This window comes from Podarcis bocagei (assembly GCF_964188305.1).
Source record: "Podarcis bocagei genome assembly, chromosome: Z".
NCBI classification, from domain to species: Eukaryota; Metazoa; Chordata; class Lepidosauria; order Squamata; family Lacertidae; genus Podarcis; species Podarcis bocagei.
In genome coordinates, this window is record NC_138140.1 from 43,991,731 (window position 1) to 44,014,208 (window position 22,478).

At 41.5% G+C, this 22,478-nt stretch overlaps 1 protein-coding gene across 1 annotated transcript; it reads left to right on the top strand.

Moving 5' to 3' along the window:
• Positions 1-873: 873 nt before the first annotated feature.
• RADX (RPA1 related single stranded DNA binding protein, X-linked) lies at positions 874-21,729 on the top strand. The gene is made up of 15 exons (XM_081178979.1): positions 874-2,445; positions 3,150-3,310; positions 5,429-5,621; positions 7,392-7,497; positions 9,378-9,469; positions 9,555-9,677; positions 11,228-11,335; positions 12,208-12,375; positions 13,600-13,796; positions 13,917-13,940; positions 15,221-15,330; positions 16,672-16,727; positions 17,722-17,994; positions 19,738-19,896; positions 20,916-21,729. Exons 1-15 carry the CDS (start codon positions 1,638-1,640, stop codon positions 21,020-21,022), a joined length of 2,685 nt encoding a protein of 894 aa, XP_081035105.1. The 5' UTR covers positions 874-1,637; the 3' UTR covers positions 21,023-21,729.
• Positions 21,730-22,478: the final 749 nt, after the last annotated feature.

Here is a 22,478-nt window from a genome sequence, read left to right on the forward strand (position 1 = left end):
CTTTAGGTGCCAGGAAAAATCATTCCTCTTTAACCATAGCCTTTGGCTGATTAACATCCTATGTCTTTTAAAATGTGTTTGTGGGGTGGGGTATTGGTTTCTTTTTGTTTTGTATTTGGGTGAAGGGCAGCATACAAATTAAATAAACCCCTAGCAAAGCAAATTTAGGGAGATTCTAAGCAGGGGGAGGCCATATTCCCTCCCAGGCATTCAAAGAACATGCATCAAGATCCTCCACGAGAATAGATCCTGCATCTTCTCCTATGTTCCACTTACTATGCCAGTGGAATAGGTCCCCTTCTATTACTACCAATAGTAATTGAGAATAGTCGCTCAGCTTACCCTGTACACACTGGGACTGTACACAGATACCGTAGATCACAAAATGGCTCTCTTGCATGTAATAGCCTTTTTGTTCCCGGTGTCTAGCATTTCCCCGTTTTTCTACTCACAAATACATATATCCAAATGAGGCAAAATACACCTGACTGGGCACCAAATCACCAAAACATATGCCATAATTAACCTGTAAAAAGATAGCTGCAGAAAACATGCTTTGGTGTTATTTTGAAAAAGATTAACCCGATTCATTTGTTTGTGGAATGGCCAGTATAGGGAAAATTTGCGGGGGAAAATAGTTTCAAGGCAATGTAAGGATACAAATGCCAGCTATGTAATAGTCTTTATTTTTAATGTTGTGGATAGAATAAAGTCTTGGATTTTTATTTTTAAAACATGCTTTTCTGTTTTTCTTATCAACGGCCGTTTAATATTTTGTACATAGTGTTCAAATTTGCTTAACTGACTTCAACGAAACGAAAAATTTTGTGCCACCTTTCAGAAATGATTCTAGAGCAGTTTGCAAAACTAAGATGAAACGCGAGGTTGAAGTGCAAGAAGCAACGTCGTGTTTGGTTTGTGTGGTTTTTTTAAAAAAATAAAATATTAAATACACCTCCGTGTAACTAAAAATTTGCCTTTAAAAACTAGTCAGTAGTTCAAGGACACCGAAACGGTTTTAAGCTCTTTCTCTTTTAAATCAGTGATCCCACGCGCTTCATGCTGTTGTGTCTAAAACATCCCTTTCTCATATTCCAGAGGAGACAGCTGAGCTAATCAGCAGCAAAAAGCGAAAGAAACTGATTCGGGGCCAAGTTCCACCGAACTCCAAAAGGCTTACTTCTGATAAGATGCGTGCAAAAACAACTCAGAAGCAAGTCCCATAGTGTTCAGTGCTACTTACTCCCCAGTAACAGCACACTGCTGCCTTCTTGTGTGTGGTTTTATTTTATTTTAATTTTTTTAGAATCAGAACTGTAACAGAAGAACAAACGCGCCCGGGTTTTTTTCTTTTTCTGATAAAGCGCAACAGGCGCTCTCCACCGCGAATCCCCGCCCTCCCCCCCGCCCCTCATCCCCTTCAGCATCATAGAAACTCCGCCTCGAGCCCGCTCATTGGACAGATTTGTTCGGTTTTTTTCCTCTCAATCCCGCTCGCTCTCAAAATCGGCAAGAAGTTCTCTCCTTGCGCTCTTGGTCCTGCAGATAGACCGACAGCTACCTTCTCCGCCTTACTCGCCTAAAGTTGACTGGGCAGCTGTTGTGGGTCTGTGTGTGGCGGGCCAGAGAGTCTGATCATGGGGACATACAGCCCCGAAAGGGAAGAGCGGGATGCCATTGCAAGTGATGAAGAAGAAGATGTGCTGGAGCTATGGCTTGAAGACGCTTCTTCCGAAACAAACGAACGGAGGAGGAACACGGAAAACGGGACGGGTCGGCTCTCCTGGATACTCGTGGCGTGCTGCCGAGCTGCCGTGGTTCACGACCATGTGACCACCTTCGAAGCTGCTCCGCCGGTGACCGTGCTATCTCTGGAGAGGTATCTGAAGGATGCCAGCCAGAAGACACGCGTCAGCTACATTTCTGCTAGCAATGTATCCACGCGTGCCTCTTCCTCCAGAGAAGTGGCCGCTCCTGCTGACACTCCTGGTCCTTCCACCGAGCAGCCCGATCCTTTCGCCAGGCATGTGCGCCTTCGTCCCTCGTCCCTCACCAAGGCACCCAAGCGTACTGGCTTCCAATACCTCTATGATATGACTATTTCCGACGGCGTGTACCGGGAGAGATGCTTTCTGGCCCCCGAGTTGAACCGCTTGGTGCAGACAAATGCCCTTCGCTGTGGCCTGCGGGTGCAAATCACAGAGCTTTCGTGCGCTTTCGTTCAGAAGTATGATAGCTGGGTTATGTGCATTGAACAGCTCGAAATTCTTGGCGCGGCCAGTAGAAGCGATGCTGTCCGGGGTCAACAGCTTCCCGAACGCAGAAGGAAGCCGCCCGTGCCGCTGCTGGGGAGGTGGAAGTATTATCTTCCACTGTGGAATAATGAAGATCCGTATGGGGACAGATGGCGGGGGAAAAGGGATCCAGAAGATGACTTTGCGGATGGTGAGTTGACTGCTGCAGGGTGGGTCATCAATAGTGGGTTGTTGGACGCATGGGACTAATGGGTAGGATAGTCTGGGATATACCGCTGTTGTTACTGGGTTCAATAAATTTGTCTCTTAGACTTAAGCACTGACAATCTATAGTCTGGCTTAATGTGAACAGTCAGATTCTGGGTTGAGAGCCTGGTTTGCAGGAGAAGCCCACAAGCTGAATTTCAGGGAATATGTTTGGTGTCGTGTATTGTTTTATTCAGGTATATTTTGGTCCAACATGGTGGCTATTTAGGTGTGTTTTTGTGTTGTGTGTCACTGCACCACTCCGGGCGGCTTACAGTACAGCTTTTCGGTTCTAGGCTTTGAATAGGTACGGAATACGCATATTCTGGGTGTTAGGGTCATTAAGAGTCAAGATGCTGTCCTGCACAATTTTAGACGTGTGGTTTATGTACTTGTGCATTTGTGTTCACCTTGTGCACTTCATTCGTTTTATTTATGACACCTTGGAATTCTTGGGCTGTTTTCTTCTGAGACAGCACCAGAGCAACCTTTAGGAATAGCCAACTTGGCAGGACCAGTTTTTAAGATCAGCAGTGCTTGGTTATTTGTAACTTATCCATTTGCGGCAATATGTTTTGTAGTGGTGGCAGTGCTGATGAAACCAACTATGTCACCTATACACTTTTGAATCTCTTTTTGCTTTCCTAGACTCTGCAGTTAAAACTCTTCGAGATTTGCAGAGAGACTTTGGCCACAAAATAGGCAATAAGATTAAAACTGGCACCCATCCTATTATCATTAAAATAACCCACAGGGGGAGACTTCAGTACTACGGAAAGCCCAGTCTGGCTGTTGATAAGCCGTACCAGGTAGGCTATCTACCGATCTTAACATGTTTACGTCTCGTTGTGTGTCCATTTAAATCTGCTATGCTGATAAAAACCTTAATTCTTATTTCTGAATCCTTCCTCTAAATAACAGCCATAGTGAAATACAATTGTAAATGGTAATATAATTATATTTTGTTATGGCTGTTATTTAGAGTTCAGGCTTTGTTTTTTGTTTTTTAAAGTAAAAATGAACTGAGTTAAACGCATCTCCTTGTTTATTTCATTGACTGCATCTTGAGAGTTTCTTGTCGCTTTGATATAGGTAGAAATGGAAGCAGTTCTATTGATGAATATACCACTATGCTAATACATATTGTACTAATTTACAATTTACCTGTGAAATAATGGCTTGATTTTTGTGGAGCCTTACTCTGATTAGACTTTCTTCAATATCCTGAGCACACAAAAACAGCTTTCAAAGGCTTTTCAAAATTTCATAATGCTGAATCATGATGCCACTGCTAATGGAAGTTTTTAAAAGTGTTCTTAATTCTGTTGAAACAACATGCAGACTGCAGAACACACTGCCCTACATGGCTCCCCATGAATCACTTATGTTATTTATTTTTAACCCCTTTTAATGATGGTTTTTCCCATGGACAAAAGATCCCTGCATTGCAGGGGGTTGGACTAGATGACCCTTGGGATCTCTTCCAACTCCTCAGTTCTATGATTCTGTGATTTTACATTACTCTTGTCTCTAGCACACAAACCCATCTTTCACAGGCCCTTTTTCCTTGCTCCCCCCCCCCTTGCTGTTTCTAGTGGCTGGAAGAAAACCTCACTTCCTATTGTGTTGCCTTTCTTTTCACCTTCTGATTGCTAAACAGCAAGGCTTTTTATTTTTTATTATTTTATTTTGTAGATTCTGTTATACTGACTCAAAAGTATAACAAAAAAGTAGTTTCTGTGTAACTTCCATGTTTAGATTTGCAGTGCCGCCTCCCAGCTCTGTTGTTCATTTGTTCAGAATGTGCCATTCTCAGCTTACTCAGAGAGGTCTCTGCAGCTCGGTGCAGGTGGGTGGGGCTGCTTCTGGCTCCTTTGGCATGACGCAGACCCAGGCTGGAAAGTGGGCAGGGTCTACCTGGAGAGCTGGGGATGAATCATTGCTGGCCTCCTAGGGTGTGGGAGGGAGGAGAGAGACTCCAGAGATGGCGGAAGTGAATACTTCCAAATCCCTTCTGCTTCATATAACTGTAGAGTTGTAAGAGACACTTTAGGAGCATCTAAGGCAGGCTTTCCCAACCTCCCCTCTATAGCCTTTGCCTGAATTTTCCACCCATGCATATAATATGCATTCTCATCATTTGTGTTGTTCTCACACTGTTTGAATTTTTTTTTGGTTTAAGTGCATTGCTATAGATGGAGGTCAGTTGCTGGATGCAGGCCCCAAGGAGGAATTTCACCTGCACATTTATTGGCTGGGTCCTATGGGCTTTCTCCTACCTCATAGCAACTGTCACAACTTTCACGTGGTGGATGAGGCATTGGGCTGGATCCTTAGTAGAGAGGGGCACCCTGCCTCAGCCCAGTGGAGGACCCCCATATTGGAGTGTGGTGCTTTCTGTTCAGAAGCCTAGTCGAGGGCTGATAGGCCATGATGTCCCCTGCCAGGGACTAGATGAGCTCTTCCAGAAACAGGTCACACTATGGTGGACCTCAATAATGGTTTGCCCAAGCTGTCCAATGACAGCTTGTTGAGCCAGCCAGCAAGCTGGCTGACCATGTGCCAAACCTGGTGCAATAAAGTTGTAGCCTAATTTAATCCAACTCCACTTTGTGTATGCCATTATTTTGACCGCTTCCGCACTACTGCACAGAACTTGGGCCCACATACAAGTCCCACTGAATGGGGTTTGCTACCGCGCAGATGTCCACAGGGTTGCCACCTTAGACTTTAAGCCTTCTGAATGGGGGAAGCATTGCTTCTGTTCCTATGCAGCACCTTATGCACAGCTGATAAACTGAGGAGGAGCATGCCATCAGAAAAGTACAGATTAGCCACAGGCATTTTGAAAGAGCAGTTCAACAATACTTTTCACTCTTCCACAGTGTTGCTGAGATCTTGTGGCTCATATCCTTAATCTCTTTTAGGCAACTTTCATTGTGGCTGATCGTTCCGGTTCTATGACCATGGTGCTGTGGAACGACTTGTGTTTTGAATGGTACAGGAGTATGAACGTTGGCACTGTGTTGCTTCTCGAAAACTATGGTCTTAAAAGAAGCTGTCTTTTTAAAACACAGCAAACTCTTGGATCCACTGGCGTGAAGAAATTGTTCTCAATAGGTTAAGTATTTTGAATATTAATTGTTGTTCAACAATGTGTTGTTGTTGTTTTTTTGCAGTAGGTGGCAACGTATGTTTAGTTTCACTGACCATTTGAAAGCATATGGCTCTTCATTGATTATAACTGTATTAAGGCACATTGAATTCTATACCTAGTTCATGAAGGGGATACAATGACCACTTTAAGGGGAAAATAGCACTATCGTTTTTTAAAAAATCAACTGCCCCTAGAACAGAAAGTAAAAATTTACTGCCTTGGCTGCAGAACTAAGGTGTAAAAATGTGGGTTTCTTAATCATTTTGGTGTCCCCCCCAAAGTGTTAAAAGATGAAATTCCTTATTGTCCCAAGTCAACCACACTTTTCATCTGCTGTGTAATAGTAACTTTCAGTTGTTGTTCCTTAAATCCACAAAAGTCTTTGATACCCCCATCACGCCTTCTGTAACCAGTATGATTACCTTCAAATTATTTTGCTTTACATATGTATATATAATGCATTGGGGAGAAAGTGAGATGTTCCTTCAGGCTAGGAGGAAAGAGAAGTGCAAGTCACAATTTGTCAATTTAAGACATTTATTATTATTATTTGCAAACATATTCTCAGTGGACTGATGAAACAAAGTTTCTTCTTTTTACACATCTTAAATAAGTCTGTGTAATCATGAAGAGATAACAAATAATATAGGGGAGAGGGAGAACGGCCATATGAAATTAACAAGGAACAATGTAAATTAAATAATGAAAATTTCTGACAGAAGAGTTGATCTTCCCACAACATTCATGGAAAGCTCATGAAATAATCTCCCAGATTCATAGTTCTTTTTGGAATGTAATTTTGTAATTAGCATGTAATTTTGTTTCAAAGTTCACTTTAATATGTCATTATTTTATAACACCACATAAACAACAGATCAACGAATCTGGAGGGCCACAGGTGTCCCTCTCCTGTTGTGAGATCACACACAACTCTCTTTGTGTAACTTGAGAAGCACTGCTTCGCTCACTTGTTTAAAGAGTAATACTGAAAGTGAAACCTTGCTTGTGCCTTGGTACCGTGTTGCTAAGACTAAGTGAAGTTTATGCATAACTATTTCAGCTGATATTTCAGATATCTGTATTGATTCAGAAATAGATATTAGGGCTTTGCAGCTCATGATGGGAAGACCCCCATTTTGTAAAAGACACTAGGTCGGTAGCCCTTACACTGGCTTTTCAAATACCTGTTGTTAAGTCCCACAAGCTACATAAAACAAAATACTTGGTCCCTCCTCTTAATCTAGAGAACTCCATAAACATTTACAGTATGGAGCCATTCTTGGGTGTTAGCTAGATTCTTAACGTTCTGTTACTCCATTGAAGGGAGGGGGAAAATCATTTTTAACATTGAAGCTTTTTTGAAGAAATTCCAGTCTAACATTTCTCCGTCTTCAATCTTCAAATGCTATTCAGCCTGTATTTTGAATTTCTGCCATTAAGGATTCAGGCTTCTTCCCTTTGATATAACCACTCACATTATTTATTTATGGTTGATCTTGGAAGGCAAAACTGAGGGAGGCAGTTGTTAAATAGTTTCTTAGTGAGAAGACTGTCCAGAAGAGCTCCAAACATAGTGGCACTCTATCTGATTTTAAATCCCTTCTGCTACCCAAAGAATTGAGTCTGGGGGATAACAGTGTTTGTCATGCATACAGGAGTAGCAGAACTACTTAGGCAGCCAGGATCTCAGTTGTTCAATGTGTGTTCTCACGGTTAATTTCTTTTTCTCCTAGAACTAACACTAAACGCTGGGCAAAGACCTATGATTACCATCATTCCAAATGACAACATTAAAGTTGAATGGAGATTGCCCCACATTCAGTATGAGTTTATCACAAGGTTAGGCTTTTTATGTTCTCTTTTTTGGAGAGATATACAAGGCAGGAATATACAAGGCAGGAATCAATAATGTAACAAAAGTGGGAAGGAGGAGGGAGGGGGAAAGTAACAGAGGAAAAAAAGCTTTGTTATTAAGCATTATCTATTTATTATTGCATTTCTATCCTGCTTTTGCTACCAAAGTAGCAGCAGACGAGGCAGAAGAGCAATGCAATTGAAAGTGAAATGCCGTATTTCCCTGTGTATAAGACTTTTTTTTTTGCTAAAATTTTGTAGGCAAAAATGGGGGTGGGTCATCTTATACACGGGTAGTGAATGCAGTGGGGGATGATTGGATGTGGCGAGCAGGTGGGCGAGTGAGGGATTGGCAGCTCAACAGCTCAAGAAATATTTATTTCTTAATTCAAGGTTCAAAAAAATAGGGGCCGTCTTGTACATGGGGGTGTCTTATACACAGAAAACATTTACAAGTTTTAATAGCATTTTAAAAGTTCAACTTGATCCTTGTGGCTATTCACTTCAGGCTTCTCATGACATCAAATGCCTTGTTTAATAGGATTTTTAAAAAATAAAAAATAAAATTGAATGCCATTAAGGAAGGAGACTCAAACAGGGAAAGCATTCAATAAATGGGGAGCTGTCACCAAGAAGGCCCCGTTATGGGACAGTATCAACCATGTGTAACCTACTGGCAACAGGGGTGGCATTCTTCCAGGTACTTTGATCCCAAGCTGGTTAGGGATGCCAATACTGACACTGTGAGTTGGGCACAGTGGCTCAATGTTAGCTAGCGCATCACCCGCAGGACTACTTACACTTGGCCTTGTCAGGCTGCAGCAATCTGGGTGCTGCACTCTGCACCAGCTGCAGCTTCCAGGATGTCTTAAAGGACAGACCCCTGAGCTGGTGGCACAAGAACTCTCAAGACTAGACCAAAGCAGTGGCATAGCGTGGGTTGTCAGCACCCGGGGCAAGGCAAGTAATTTGCGCCCCCTAACCCGTGGATTTGCGCCCCCTAACCCTAACCCCCAGATGTTGCGCCCGGTGCGGCCGGCCCCCCCTGCACCCCCCACGCTACGCCACTGGACCAAAGCCCTCATGCCTTTCAGGAAAGATAAAACTAATCATGTTTGTGTGCCTCTTCCATGAATGGTCTGGAGGGTGGCAACATGAGAATGGGTCTTTTCTGTGGTGGCTCCCTTTTTGTGGGATGCTCTCCCCAGGAAGGCTCATGTGGCACCTTCATTACATCTATTTAGGCACCAGGAGAAAACATCTCTCTTCATCAGGCCTTTGGCATTCAATGTTTTTGTGGAAGCGGGGGTTATTGGTTCATTTTTGTTTTATTATGATGTATTTTGTGTTCCCAATTTGCATGTTTATGATGTGAACCACCCTGTGATCTTTGGGTGAACAGCGTTATAAAGATTTAAATAAATTATTGGGATTTATAATAATCCAGGTGGGAGGTCACTCAAGCACGGACAACTGAGGCCAGGCTTTGCCAGTCTAGGACAAGTCATAGCTGATGAAGCAACTTACATATATTGGTCATCATCACTCCTTAATGCTTGGGAATCTGGTGACCCATTGGAATCTGGAGCACTTCCAGACTATGAACCTGTTCCTCTAGAAGGAGTGCAGCCATGTTGTTCACCTTATTCCTAGATACGGAAACTGCTTACTCACAGCACTTCTGTCTTATCACGATTTAGGCTCAGTTTATTGGCTCCCATGAAGCCATTGTTTTCAGATACCAGTCCAACAACTTCAAAAACCTGTCCAGATTCAGGTTAACTGGAGAGATGGAGCACTGTGTTCATAAACATGGTGAGATTACTGTGTGCTGCAAATATCACTTGTACTTTTCTGTATTTCAGATCCAAGCTGCTTGTCACACCATACATTGAACACTGTGATGTAGTTGGGCTTGTGAAATTTGTGGGGAGGACTCAGCGCACAAGGAAGACAGGTTATTTTTAAATATTTTTGTGCTAATGAACAATTAATTCAAAAATACTTTCTGAAAATGTTCAACATTTCTGTTGTCCTTACAGAGCATGGAGAAGACTTTTTGATCTATCGTTGGGTGCTGGTTGCTGATGGAACCTCAGATAAGAATCTCATCCTGCAATTGTTTTCTTCATCTCAGCCTGAAATATTTGAGAAAATTCACCCAAGTATTTGTTTTTTAAAAAAAATATCTCTGCATTTCTCCCACCCCAAATCTTGTAATACCTTTTTTCTTAAAAGTTTGCTTTAATTTTGGGTATTGGCAGACAATACCATTGTAACTCCTTCTAAAGCCCCTGACAGAATAGTAGAAATGAGGAACAGAAACTTGCGCATCTTTGCGTGTGATCGTGCTCAGGCAGGTTTATATATATATATATTTTCTCCCTTGTTTCTGAAGGGAGAACTGCCATATTTTTCGCTCTATAAGACACACTTTTTCCCTCCCAAAAAGTAAGGGGAAATGTGTGTGCGTCTTATGGAACGAATGCAGGCTGCGCAGCTATTGCTGAAGCCAGGAGAGCAAGAGGGATCGGTGCGCACCAATCCCTCTTGCTCTTCTGGCTTCAGCGATAGCAATGCGCAGAGAGGGAGAGCTGCGCAGCGCCCCTTCAGCGAAGCGGGAGGAGAAACAGAGCCCCTTCCGTTTCTCCTCCCTCTTTGCTGGAGAGGTGCTGAGCAGAGAGGGAGAGAATATTTTTTTTCTTGTTCTCCTCCTCTAAAACTAGGTGCGTCTTATGGTCGGTGCGTCTTATGGCGCAAAAAATACGGTGTATATGAAGTACTCTCTAGCATTTATCTATGAGTGGCTTAAACCTTTGGTGTAAATTTCATGGCTTTAAATCATAATCCAAAGAGTTATGTTTAGGTGTGTAGCAGGATTTGGGAATTTAGCAAGACTTTTGACCTTTTAAAAAATAAATAGCAAGTTAAAAGTCGGAGATGATGTGTAGGTTTGGGCCTGAGCAATACTGCAACAGACCAAGGGTCCATGTAGTCCAACAACATCCTGGACCAATTAAATTCTATTCAGAGTAGTTCCATTGAAATTAATGGACCTAAGTCAGTCATGTGCCTTCATTTCACTGCCTGCTCTGAGTAGACTGAGTACTGGATATGGCTCCCTACAGAGGACAGATAAATGCTTCTGCAAAGCCCACAATTAATCTGTAATCTTCCACCTCAGCTACCTAGTTCTCTCCAAGCAGAAAATGTAATAAACTAGGATCTGGTGAGTACTATTTGAAACTGCAGGTGAGGGCTCATGTGCTGGAATACTATCTCTGCAGATACTATTGCTACACAAAAACACTCTTGCACCCACAAGATGCTTAGACTAGAACACCTCTGACATTTGATTTTCTATACAGAGAACTATTTTCAACACAAAGGAGGCTTGCGTGCCATCTAAAGTGATGCAAACCAGTAACTGGTTTTTCTCCTCATCTGCTGTTTGTGAGAAGGACAACCAAGTCACATAGTTTTAACTGCTTGGTAGAACAAAAGTTTTAGTTTGTTTGAGCTAGGAATTGTAGGAAGTGCAATAATAATAATAATATAATAATAAATAACAATAAAAATGCTGCCATTTGTATCTTTTGCTTTAAAACCTGATAGTTCTGAACATACATAAATACTGAATAGTATGTGTGAAATAAATAAATGAAATGAAATAACATTTATGGGAAAAAATGATGCATTCTTTGTCCATCTCCAGGGTCACTTTTCGTATGTACACACCTGAAGGTGATCCGAGAGACTGCAGGGAATGGCTCCTTTCCATCTTACCTGAGAACTACTCATGAAAGTCAAATGTTTATTTGCGGTAAATAAACCCTAATTTCATAATTAATACATGCAATTTGTAACATACACCTTCAAGTGCCCATGTACATCTTGACCACATTTTTTGGTTCCCCTTTTACCTTTGGGCTTCAGCCATTTTGTTTTTCATTTTTGATTGTAATTTATTTTATTTTCTTTTATTTGCTTTAAAGGCTTCCTCAGCCTCAGCCCTCCAGATGTTTTGAGACTACAATTCCCATCATCCCTGACCACTGGTCCTGCTAGCTAGGGATCATGGGATTTGTAGGCCAAAAACATCTGGAGGGCTGAGGTTGAGGAAGCCTGGTCTCGTGTTAGGTCTGTATCTGTGGGATTCTAGCAAGAGTACTGTATCTCCGGTGTTGGAAATAAAGCCAGGGTCACAGAGAAGTTGCAGAAGAATATTAAATATCTAGTGAAATGGTGCACTACGATAACTTCATAGAATCATAGAACTGTAGAGTTGGAAGGGACCACGAGGGTCATCCAGTCCAACCCCCCTGCAATGCAGGGATCTTTTGCCTAAAGTGGGGCTTGAAGCCACAAACTTAAGATTAAGAGTCTCATGCTCTACTGACTGAGCTATCCCACAGACTGGTCTGCATGCAATGAGCCTCTTAGGCAGCTTAGAAACTGCTGCAATTCTTTCCTATCCCTACACGGTCTCTAGAATCCTCATCACCAACATTCCCGATACCATTTATTAATTCTATAATGTTCTTCACGGAGCCACCACCTGTTGAGTTCCCTTCCTGTTCTGCGATTCTATAATTCTATTGGCACAGTCACGTATAAAAAGTTGTTGCTTTAATATTTTTATACTTTTATTAGGCTTTTCACAGCCTTTGTTTGTTTGTTTGTTTTTCTTAACAGAGTGGCACAGAGGCCAGCCATATGAAAATGAAGTCAGAGTAAGAAGCATTGCTCATTGGAGGAGAACTCAGGAGGGAACTTCTCATGCGAATGAAACTTTCATTGGCGGATATTATCCTTTGCCACCAGCCCCAGACACGTTTCTGAAGTGCTGTGAAACTACTGGAGGTGATGTGTTTTATTCTGCATTTTCATTCAGTCATGCTTGCCACTTGGCAATAGTCATGTTATTAAATGAAATATTTCTGTGCAGCTTTATTCACTTATTTGTACTTTTTAGTAAATGATCACAATGCTAAACAACAAACTATACCAGTAACAGTCATAAAAAGATAAAGGTAAAGGGACCCCTGACCATTAGGTCCAGTTGTGACTGACTCTGGGGTTGCAGCGCTCATCTCGCTTTATTGGCCGAGGGAGCCGGCGTACAGCTTCCAGGTCATGTGGCCAGCATGACTAAGCCGCTTCTGGTGAACCAGAGCAGTGCAGGGAAACGCCGTTTACCTTCCCGCCAGAGTGGTACCTATTTATCTACTTGCACTTTGACGTGCTTTCGAGCTGCTAGGTTGGCAGGAGCAGGGACCGAGCAACGGGAGCTCACCCCCCCACAGGGATTTGAACTGTTGACCTTCTGATCAGCAAGCCCTAGGCTCTATGGTTTAACCCACAGCCCCACCCGCGTCCCAGTAACAGTCATACACTAAACCAAAAGGTAGAGGAGGAATGGGGGATTTGTTTGGGAGGTTTATTGACGAAGAAGAAAAATGTTAAACTATCAGAGCAAATCAGTTAGCAGGGTTTTTAGACAAAGATTTCCATATAGTTTCCCCAGCTCTTTACATATATATGTGTGCACCTGAAAGTCCCCACAATGTGGGGTAGAATTCAATAATATATATGTGAGTCAGTAAAATGAAATTATTCCAGTGCAAGATTAAGATGAACACACACTTCTGACCTCAAGGCCCCCCACATATCACATGTACCAAGGACTTGCAGTGCTGAAATAGTGGGTGAGCAGTGGGGACTTTTATTTCCTGTTTGTAGTCTAAGGGTGGCCAGTAATGAAAATCAATCAGAGGTTTATCTGTACCAATTTAAAAGTAATAATTTAACATTAAGTGCTTTTCCATTTGAATCTTTTGAATCCTACATTCATAATTTTTGGTAGTATTGTTTCTTTAAAATTAAGTTTATTTTTAGCCAAATTATAACAATTTCAGTTATTTCCCAATTAATACAATTATTCAAATCAACTTCCAGTTAATACATTTTAGTTATAGTGGTTCACTGTGTGGTGGATTGGATGCATTTCTGTTCAAAGCTAAGTTTTGGGGGATTATTATTATTATTATTATTATTATTATTATTATTATTATTATTATTTTGCAGTTGATCCAGTGTTGAAAACCATCAATGAAATTGGGGAGGAGATTGGAAAACTGCACTACAGGGAGCACAAACGCATTGCTATTCGGGGGATAATTGGTGCTGTAAAATATGTCGACTGCACCAACGTATCTCCTGATGCCCCAGTTCAGGCACCAGTTCAGGCACCAGTTCAGGCACCAGTTCGGGCACCAGTTCGGGTGCCAGTTCAAGCACCAGTTCAAGCACCTGTTCAGGCACCAGTTCAGGCGCCAGTTCAGGCACTGGTTGAGGCACCAGTTCAGGCACCAGTTCGGGCGCCAGTTGAGGCACCGGTTGAGGCTCCAGTTGAGGCACCAGAACAGGTATGGTGCTTGAGAATTAACAGTATAAGTATTTGGATACTATGTTTTACATTTTTTTTACATTTTTAAAGAAGAAATAGAGTTTGAAAGGCTTAGTTTAGGTTTTTAAAAGTTTGATGTGGATGTTCCATTTTTTAAGAAAAAGAGTATTCAAACTGATTTAAAACTTTCTACATGTGGGAAAAAAAGTGGAAATGAATCGAGAAACTAAATGGGGGGTAGGCAGAACAATTTATTTAGTAGATCATATTTGAAAGACTGTAGATATACTATAAACTAATCCCTATGGTTCTGATACTGGAGTTGAATCTAGATTAGGGTTTAAAATATAGTGGTACCTTGGGTTACAGACACTTCAGGTTACAGATGCTTAGCGTTACAGACTCCACTAACCCAGAAATAGTGCTTCAGGTTAAGAACTTTTCTTCAGGATGAGAACAGAAATCATGCGGCAGCAGTGCGGCGGCAGCAGGAGGCCCCATTAGCTAAAGTGGTGCTTCAGGTTAAGAACAGTTTCAGGTTAAGTACGGATCTCCAGAACGAATTAAGTACTGAACCTGAGGTACCACTGTACTATTAAGAGAGTTAATATGGATGGACAATGGGCGACCTACAGGGAATTGCTGCATTTCACAGGGGGGAACCCAAATTGAAATCAATGGAAAACCTAAGGAGCCAAGGTACGAACTGCTTGCAATATAATCAGTTACATGATATGTTTAAATTAGATAGACAGAATAGTCTAAAATGACTTGTTATTAGAACGCGAAACAAAAGACGAGCTAGTTAAAGCCTCAGTGACACACTGGGCAGTAGATATATGGCACAACATAGATTTCTAACCTCTGGGAGAAACTTTGGGAAAGTGACTTGAAATTTACAGCATGTTACTCTTTGAAAGAGAACTATTTGAAAATGATTCATAGTTGGTCTCTAACTCCAAGTAGGCTTGCTAAGATGTACAAGACAGAATCAGATAAGTGCTGGAAGTGTAAAGAGGTAGAGAGAATGTTCTTTCATATTTGGTGGACATTTTAAAAAGGTAAAAGGGTATTGGGAAATGATTTATAATGAACTGAAAAAAACATGTTCAAAATAGCTTTCCTTTCTGTTGGGGATGACTTGGACTGAAATCCCTAGGTGTCAGAAAAGGTTATTTATGTATGCAACAACTTCATATATATTTTCGTGTATATGTGAAGAATGGCTACCTAGAAGTTGCTGAATTCTTTGTTTTTGGATACTAAGGCAAGATATCTCCTGTTGTTCATTTTCTACAGGTCAGCCAGGAACCTGCAGCAGGCACTTCTGCACAAACCTCCCAGCCACCCGAACAGCAACCTACAGGACCCAGAAAGTGTAAAGCGAAGAGAAAGAATAGGATTGTGGAGTAAGCTATTTCTCTAAAATGGAATTCCCTTTCCATTTTTGTTGGCATTTGTCTACGTTAGGCCACAATCCTGGTTCTGTTGACTTCCCTCTGAGCAGGATTAGGCACGCATGGGAATTGTGTACTTTTCAAATGAGCTGCATCAATGTTCTAAAATGCCTTAGGTTATCATTTGCAAAGGAAATCACTTTTGCATTGCAATACCATGGCTGGCCTCCCCCTGTCTTGGGAGACACTGGAGGTGTGTTTTCCTTTGGGGGTGAAATCAAACCACTGGAGAGTTACAGTGATTGCTTTGTCTGTGGAGACCGATACGGTTGTTGCAGCTGGGACAGAGGAAGGCGTCTGGTTGTGCTGTTGCAAATGCACCATGGCAGATGCACCATGTTCCCACCAGTTAGATGTGAATAGATATTTGGGAAAGACCTTGCTAAATGAGGTAGTTAGATCTGGGCTGGAATAGGTTCAAAGCATCAGGATTGCAATACCAAAGAGACATTTAAATGATTGATTGATTGATTGATTGATTGATTGATTCGAAATAATTTATTTCACCTCTTTTTAGATGGCTCTTAACAATGAGTTAACTTTTTAATGTTTTGTGGGTGCATGTGAATATGTGCAGAATCCAATATAGCTTCTAGATAGGACTGTGGCTCCAGAAAGTGCCCTTGTGTGTCATACGATGCTCCTTATCAATAAGTAGCTGCCTACTAAATAAAATGTTGCCTGACTGATTATTCATACTTCACTAGTGCAGCAAGCAAGAAAATAGCACAAGTGGAAGATTCTCAGTAACTTCTTGATTTCATTGGATTTTTCCCGTTGCTCGGCCCCTGCTCCTGCCCACCTAGCAGTTTGAAAGCACGTCAAAGTGCAAGTAGATAAATAGGTACCGCTCCGGCAGGAAGGTAAACGGTGTTTCCGTGCGCTGCTCTGGTTCGCCAGAAGCAGCTTAGTCATGCTGTCCACAAGACCTGGAAGCTGTCTGCGGACAAATGCCGGCTCCCTCAGCCTATAAAGCGAGATGAGCGCCGCAACCCCAGAGTCGTCCGCGACTGGACCTAACGGTCAGCGGTACCTTTACCTTTTACGCCTAATGCCAGTTGCCCTATCAATGTAGTGGCACAAACATGCTACCACAGCTGCTTTGAAGTTAAGGAAAAGGAGGTGGTGTCATGTCTGCTTTGGCCCTGATCATAAGACCTAAGTGACTGCTTTAGTCAGTAAAAATAAAATGCTGCAACCTGAGAGTTCTATGTGTCGAAATGGTGATTACTGGCAATATGGCCAAGCAGCCCTATAATCCCCCAATGGCAACTCTACTCTTGGTTTTTATAGGTCGGATGAGGATGAGCAGGATGCATCGGCTCCAGCGCGAAAGAAGCACAAGAGAAGTATGGGTCTTATTCCTTGAAACTTATCTGAGTGCCAGCCTTTTACATTGAAATAAGCAGCACCAGCAGCCGTAGCAAACTTAATATGCCTTCCTAACTGTTTACAGTAACGTTATATTTGTTTAGTTAGTAAAATTCTAGCTAAAGTGTTGGTTTTTAATCCTGGCTTAGTTCCCTAATGCCAAACGGAGATGATGGAGGAGAGATAACCTTGCTGCTTCAAGCAAACCTTTCATTTTAATTTCAGTGAATCTTCCTATCTTCCTTCCGGAGGCCCATATGCTACAAGGTCTTATGTTACAAGGTCTTACCTTGTTATTGTGAATAGCAAGGTGATTTCAGTTAGCTAAATTGCATACGTGAATTATCTAGCTTGGATCTGCTACATTTCCTGCTGGCCAGTGCTGCTGCCCCATTATGGAACCCTAGATTTTAATTCTAGAGTACAAGGCAGCTGATTTAGTGCTTCTGCGCATGCGCGACCACCAAAACCCAGAAGTAAACCGTTCTGGTACTTCTGGGTTTCGGCGGGTTCATAACCCAAAACAACCGCAACCTGAAGTGGTTGTAACCCGAGGTATGATTGCACTTATTTTAAAGAAAAAACAAAATGAAGAAGCCTACATTAAAAAAATAAATTAAATGAAATAGGATTCCCATTTATTATACATGTAAACTCAGCAAATGCAGTGCATGGAAGAGAGTGAAATAAACTGAGTGAAATAAACAAAAAATCCATTCTGGAATAGTAATCATTTTGCTGAACTTGGATTTTCTGATAGTTTACAACTTGAAAAGTGCAGGAAACACTAGCTAATGCTACTTTGTATTTATTTTCTTTTGAAAATATATAATAAAAGCCTATATCTACTGTGCTGCTGTACTAATTCCACATGCACACAATTTGGGGGGGGGGGTCTGGTTTGTTGAAAATCTAGAATAATTCTATAGAAGTAAATGGAGATTAACAAGACACTTACTATCTTCATATTAGGAGCTTCCACAAAGAGGCACGGTTGGTCTGCAAAACGTTCACCAGGTTCCTGGGAAAGTAGCCTCTGGGATAAAATAAAAGACCGCTTGGAGCAGCACTTGCATTACAGCAGAGTTTTCCCCGAAAGCTTTCCATCAAAATTTAATTATGAAACTGGAGAATTTCTCATGCAACTGTGCAATCTCCAAGCATCCAAATACAGATATGTGCCAAATAAAGAAGATCAAACTGAGTATGCCTGTCCTTATGAATACTATCAAGTGACTATTGTCGGTAAGTAACCACCATCTCTGCAAAAGAAAATTCAGCACCCCATTGGGAAGTGCAGGGGCACGCAGGCTGAACAACGCTGGCTCCCCCCCAAAAAATATGAAATAAAGTCAAACCATTTTTGCAGGCAAAAAAAAAAAATTCAATGTGGGGGGAGGGGGTGACAAGAAATTTTCCATACCGGGTACCACCTGACCTTGCTATGACACTGGGGAAATGTTAACAGTTTTGTCTGGGTGTTGAAAGAATAATGGTTGTTGCACAGAGCTAAGATAATGTATCTAATGGTGTGGCTGGTTTTTTGTTAGAGAGAGCAAGAGGTCAGAGTTTGCGGGTATCTGGGTTCAAAGGCAACTTGGCGGTTTTGGACTGGTGTTTATCTCACAGTGTGACATACTCCACAGGTTTGCTTGGGGGATAAAATGGACAGAGCAGGGAGAAAAGATGGGACATAAAAACATAGTTAATGAAGAATAAATAGAGCAACTGTAAGGGGAATAGTCTAGGATCCAAAGAACCTGCTTTTACTTCTACACATTTGAGGGAGAGGGTGGATTTGTGTTCTTCAAATAGCAGGCCTCTCATACTGTATATGGTAAGTAATTGCTGAAACTCAGATTTTCCCCCTCCCCGCCCCCCAAAAAACCTCTTTGGACAGCAGCCATAGTATGCCTTTCTCAAACTTGCAGCACATGCTTCTTGAATACATACAGTAAATAATGTCCTCTGCATTTCCAAAGAAACCAGCCCTGCATTTTAGTGGAATGATTTTAGATAGATTGCAACTTCAAAATCATAGCAAATGCAGAACGGTGCAAAGATGTGGGGACTAAAACTGAACAAGGACACATTCATTTATATGCTTGCAAGAGGGCCCAAATGTGGAAGAACAAGAAGGTAGAATATCTGATTAGATGGCAGCATTTTCAATACAGGTGTTGAGCTTAAATTGAGTATTAAGGTGTGTGTGTGTGTGTGTGTGTGTGTGTGTGTGTGTGTGTGTTTAAAGAGCTTGGAATATGGATAGGGTGGGGTGGGGTGGGGTAGGGTGGAAGGGCAGTGCTGTCTTGCCCTATATTAACAAGAGCACAATTTCCAAGTCTTGAAGCAGGGGGCAGGGCGAGAGAGATTATCACTTTGCTTGATATCAGTAGTATATCATTCAGGGAACTTTGTTTGGTCCCAGAAGGATATTGTTGGAAACCTGTGAGGGTATTAAAGTATGTAAATGGCAGAGCATACTGATGAAACTTTGTGTGCATAGTCAGTATGTTGGGTCATCAGCTGTTGGGGCATGAGCCAGAATTAAGTCACATCTCAACCTAAATTGGACTTGTTTAAGAGACAACTATGGGGGAGATGAACAGATCGACCTATATCTGTCTATCATCTATCTATCTATCTATCATCTATCTATCTATCATCTATCTATCTGCAGTATCTACCTACACAATGATTAGTGTTGTATGTTGGAAGGAATCAAATATACAGCTAAACAGTAGATTATTGAGGAATGCAATAGGTGGTTTTTTATATGTTTTCAGGGAAATCTCTGGGCCATTGCGAATCAAGATTCTGATGTTTAAGTTTGAAGTCTTTGGTTCAACTCTTTGTCAGGCTGCCATTAAAAGAGTAGACACTAGTATTTGGATGAGCGATTTCCCTGTGCTGAAAGGATTGTTAAAGACAACGAAATAGTTCATTATGCTAGCTGATGGTAACAAAATATATCCATCTTTTGTACAGGAATGAATCGTGACACGGCTATAGATGTTGCCCTCCTGCCTGTGAGTTACGCTGAAAATTCAGGTTTACTTCAAGCAGCGGGCATGGAGTGTGCTACGGTGGATTTGCCTAACACAAGTGGGACCTCAAGTCAGAAGAAGATTGCCCAGGCACTTTCTCGTAAGAACTTCTAGATGATATTGATGGTTTGCTTACATGCCCCCAAATAAGCAAGCGTAGTTGTAAATGAAGGTTTGCCATGTAACAGACCTTAATACAAAACCTTTATTTTAGAATTGCCTCCTGGATCGCTTGTTATCTAGTACGGTTTGCCTAGCCTTGTTGCAGTGTTAAACAGTATATGTCTAAATGCATAGCTTCATCCCTGAAGAGATAGCAACACTGTTAAATGGTGGCTCTTCTGAATTCCAACCATTTGCTAATTGGCAACTGTAAATAATTACAGTAAGCAATAAAGTGCACGAATGCTTCAATGAGCATATTTCTTTGCATGTGTTTGCCTGCATAATTGTGTCTGCAAAGGAACTGGTTTTGAATATTTGACCCGCAACCTAATAGAAGATTGCAAATTATGCTTTTCTGTTGATTAGTGCCAGCTTTCCTTATGTCATGCTGTCTCCCTGGATATGTGAAACAAGAAGGAACTGGAAGCATTCTTTATTGTGTCAATCTTAGAATTTTTATTTCAGAAACTAGAAACCTACAGATATGCTGGGTGTCTGTTAGATAACACCCTAAACTCCAGTATTAAAGTAATCTTCTGAAATGGAAGCAGTTGCTATTTATTTATTTATTTTGCTTCATGCTGAGTTAATAATTCCAAACAAGAGTGAAATCTCCCCCTTTTCTTCCCATTTGTTTATTTATTTGTTGGCCAAACACTGAAATGAACTGAAATTCTGAAGACTTTATCCATGCTATTGAGTAACCTGGATGAGGAGGATTCATCCAGATGTTTTTGTTCCCTGCTTTAGGCACAGGGAATTGGTTTTCTGTAGAGTATTTTCCTTTGCCATCATGTTGGAAGCAAGAGGGATTGATTCTCTGCCTTCCCCACTCTGCTTTATTACCTGTTCTGGGTGTAACATTGATGATACTCCTGGGAACGTAACAACAAAGCAACTGTTAAGCATTTGTTTTTTAGTACTAACGTCCATATCTTTGTGTTTGCATACTAGGTGGTGGGCTGCTGAGAAAACCTCTGATCTGCATCCTGGATGTCTGCTCTTTGGGAGAAGACAAAGTTGAAGTCTTTCTTAACAAAGTGTATTTGGCCACAGAGTAATTTAACAAGACAGGTGGAACGTTCAACTTTGGGCCTTGGGAGAGCACAGTTTTCCATGTTGCTACACTTTGTTTTGCAAATCTGTATTGCATTTTACTGACAAGTGCAATATCGTACTGAAATATACTCAGAGTCGAGAATAGATTTCGTGCTCTTTATTCAGCTCATAGTGGTGAGGAGGGAATGAAAGTCCCCTCAAAGTATCTGGTTTATATACATTATTTACACAATGGGCTGCACATGATTGGCTAATTCCGGAATTCTCCTGCAGGCCAATCAGGTTGTGGATTCACTTCTATCTGGAGCTGGATTGGGTGGCTCCTGCCGACCAATCATACTGCTGCATTGTTCTAGGACCAATCAGACTGCTGCATTCTGAATCCTATTGTTCTAGGACCAATCAGACTGCTGCATTTTGGATCCTATTGTTCTAGGACCAATCAGACTGCTGCAGTTTGGATCCTATTCAACTCAGCACATAACATGTACGAATACATTTACTTCAGAACTGCACATATGGTGGTGGGTTTTTCCTTGTATTAAGATTTTTTAGTAGTTTGCAGTAAGTGAGAGAAAACTAATTTAAATTTAAAGAAAACAGCTGGGAGGGTTCACAAATTAGTTTAATTATACAATGTATTAATTCTTAATACTGGTTCCCCCCCTTTAGTATTAAGGTTTACACTTTTCATAGAAATATAAGATAGTTAAGGTAGATTTTTTTAAAAGTCTTTATTGTTTCTTTTCTCAAATTGAAATTTTCAAATTATTAAATGATGCATAACACTTTCGATATTCATCTTTTCTGGACTTATCTGTATCTTCTATCTTTAATAAAATAAAATTTAGCATTAAATGCAGCAGTTTTGTTGTTATTGGCTTCCTTCTGTCTTGGGAGACAATGGAGGAGTGGGCCTTTGGGAGTGAAGTCAAACTGATGGAGAGTTACAGTGCCTGCTGTGGCTGTAGAGACTGACGTGGGAGAGACATGTTTTGTTGCAGCTGGGGCAGGTGAAGGCATCTGGTTGTGCCGCTGCAGATGCACCATGGCGTTCCTTCTCTCTGTGCTCCTCCCAGTGGTCATTCCTCCTCTGGTCACTGCTGTCTGGTCACTGATTGACTGTCTCCACTGAGATCATCTGCAAAGGATTCCTATACATCAGGGTTAATAGAGGAAATAAAGGGGTGAGGTGGGGACCAGGAGCATGGTACAATGAAAATGCAATTTTTGTGCACTTTGGCTTGTTTCAGTTGGAATGAGGATTTAAAGGGCTAGGGGAGGGAATGCATGGCAGAAAGTATTATTTTTGAAGCAGGGCTATCTTCCCACATTTCAAAATATGGGAAGTAATGCACATTAGCATCTAGGGCACACACAAATCCCCCCCCCAAAAAAAATATAGATTCAGAGTCTAGAGTTACCTAACAGAACCACCAGGGGGGGGTGGAGGGTGGA

Excerpts from the sequence above, each read along its gene's own strand:
- RADX (XM_081178979.1), top strand. The coding sequence starts at position 1,638 with ATGGGGACATACAGCCCCGAAAGGGAAGAGCGGGATGCCATTGCAAGT. Across the intron at positions 5,622-7,391 it reads GAAGAAATTGTTCTCAATAG|AACTAACACTAAACGCTGGG; the intron begins GTTAAGTATTTT and ends TTTTTCTCCTAG. Across the intron at positions 11,336-12,207 it reads AAGTCAAATGTTTATTTGCG|AGTGGCACAGAGGCCAGCCA; the intron begins GTAAATAAACCC and ends TTTTCTTAACAG.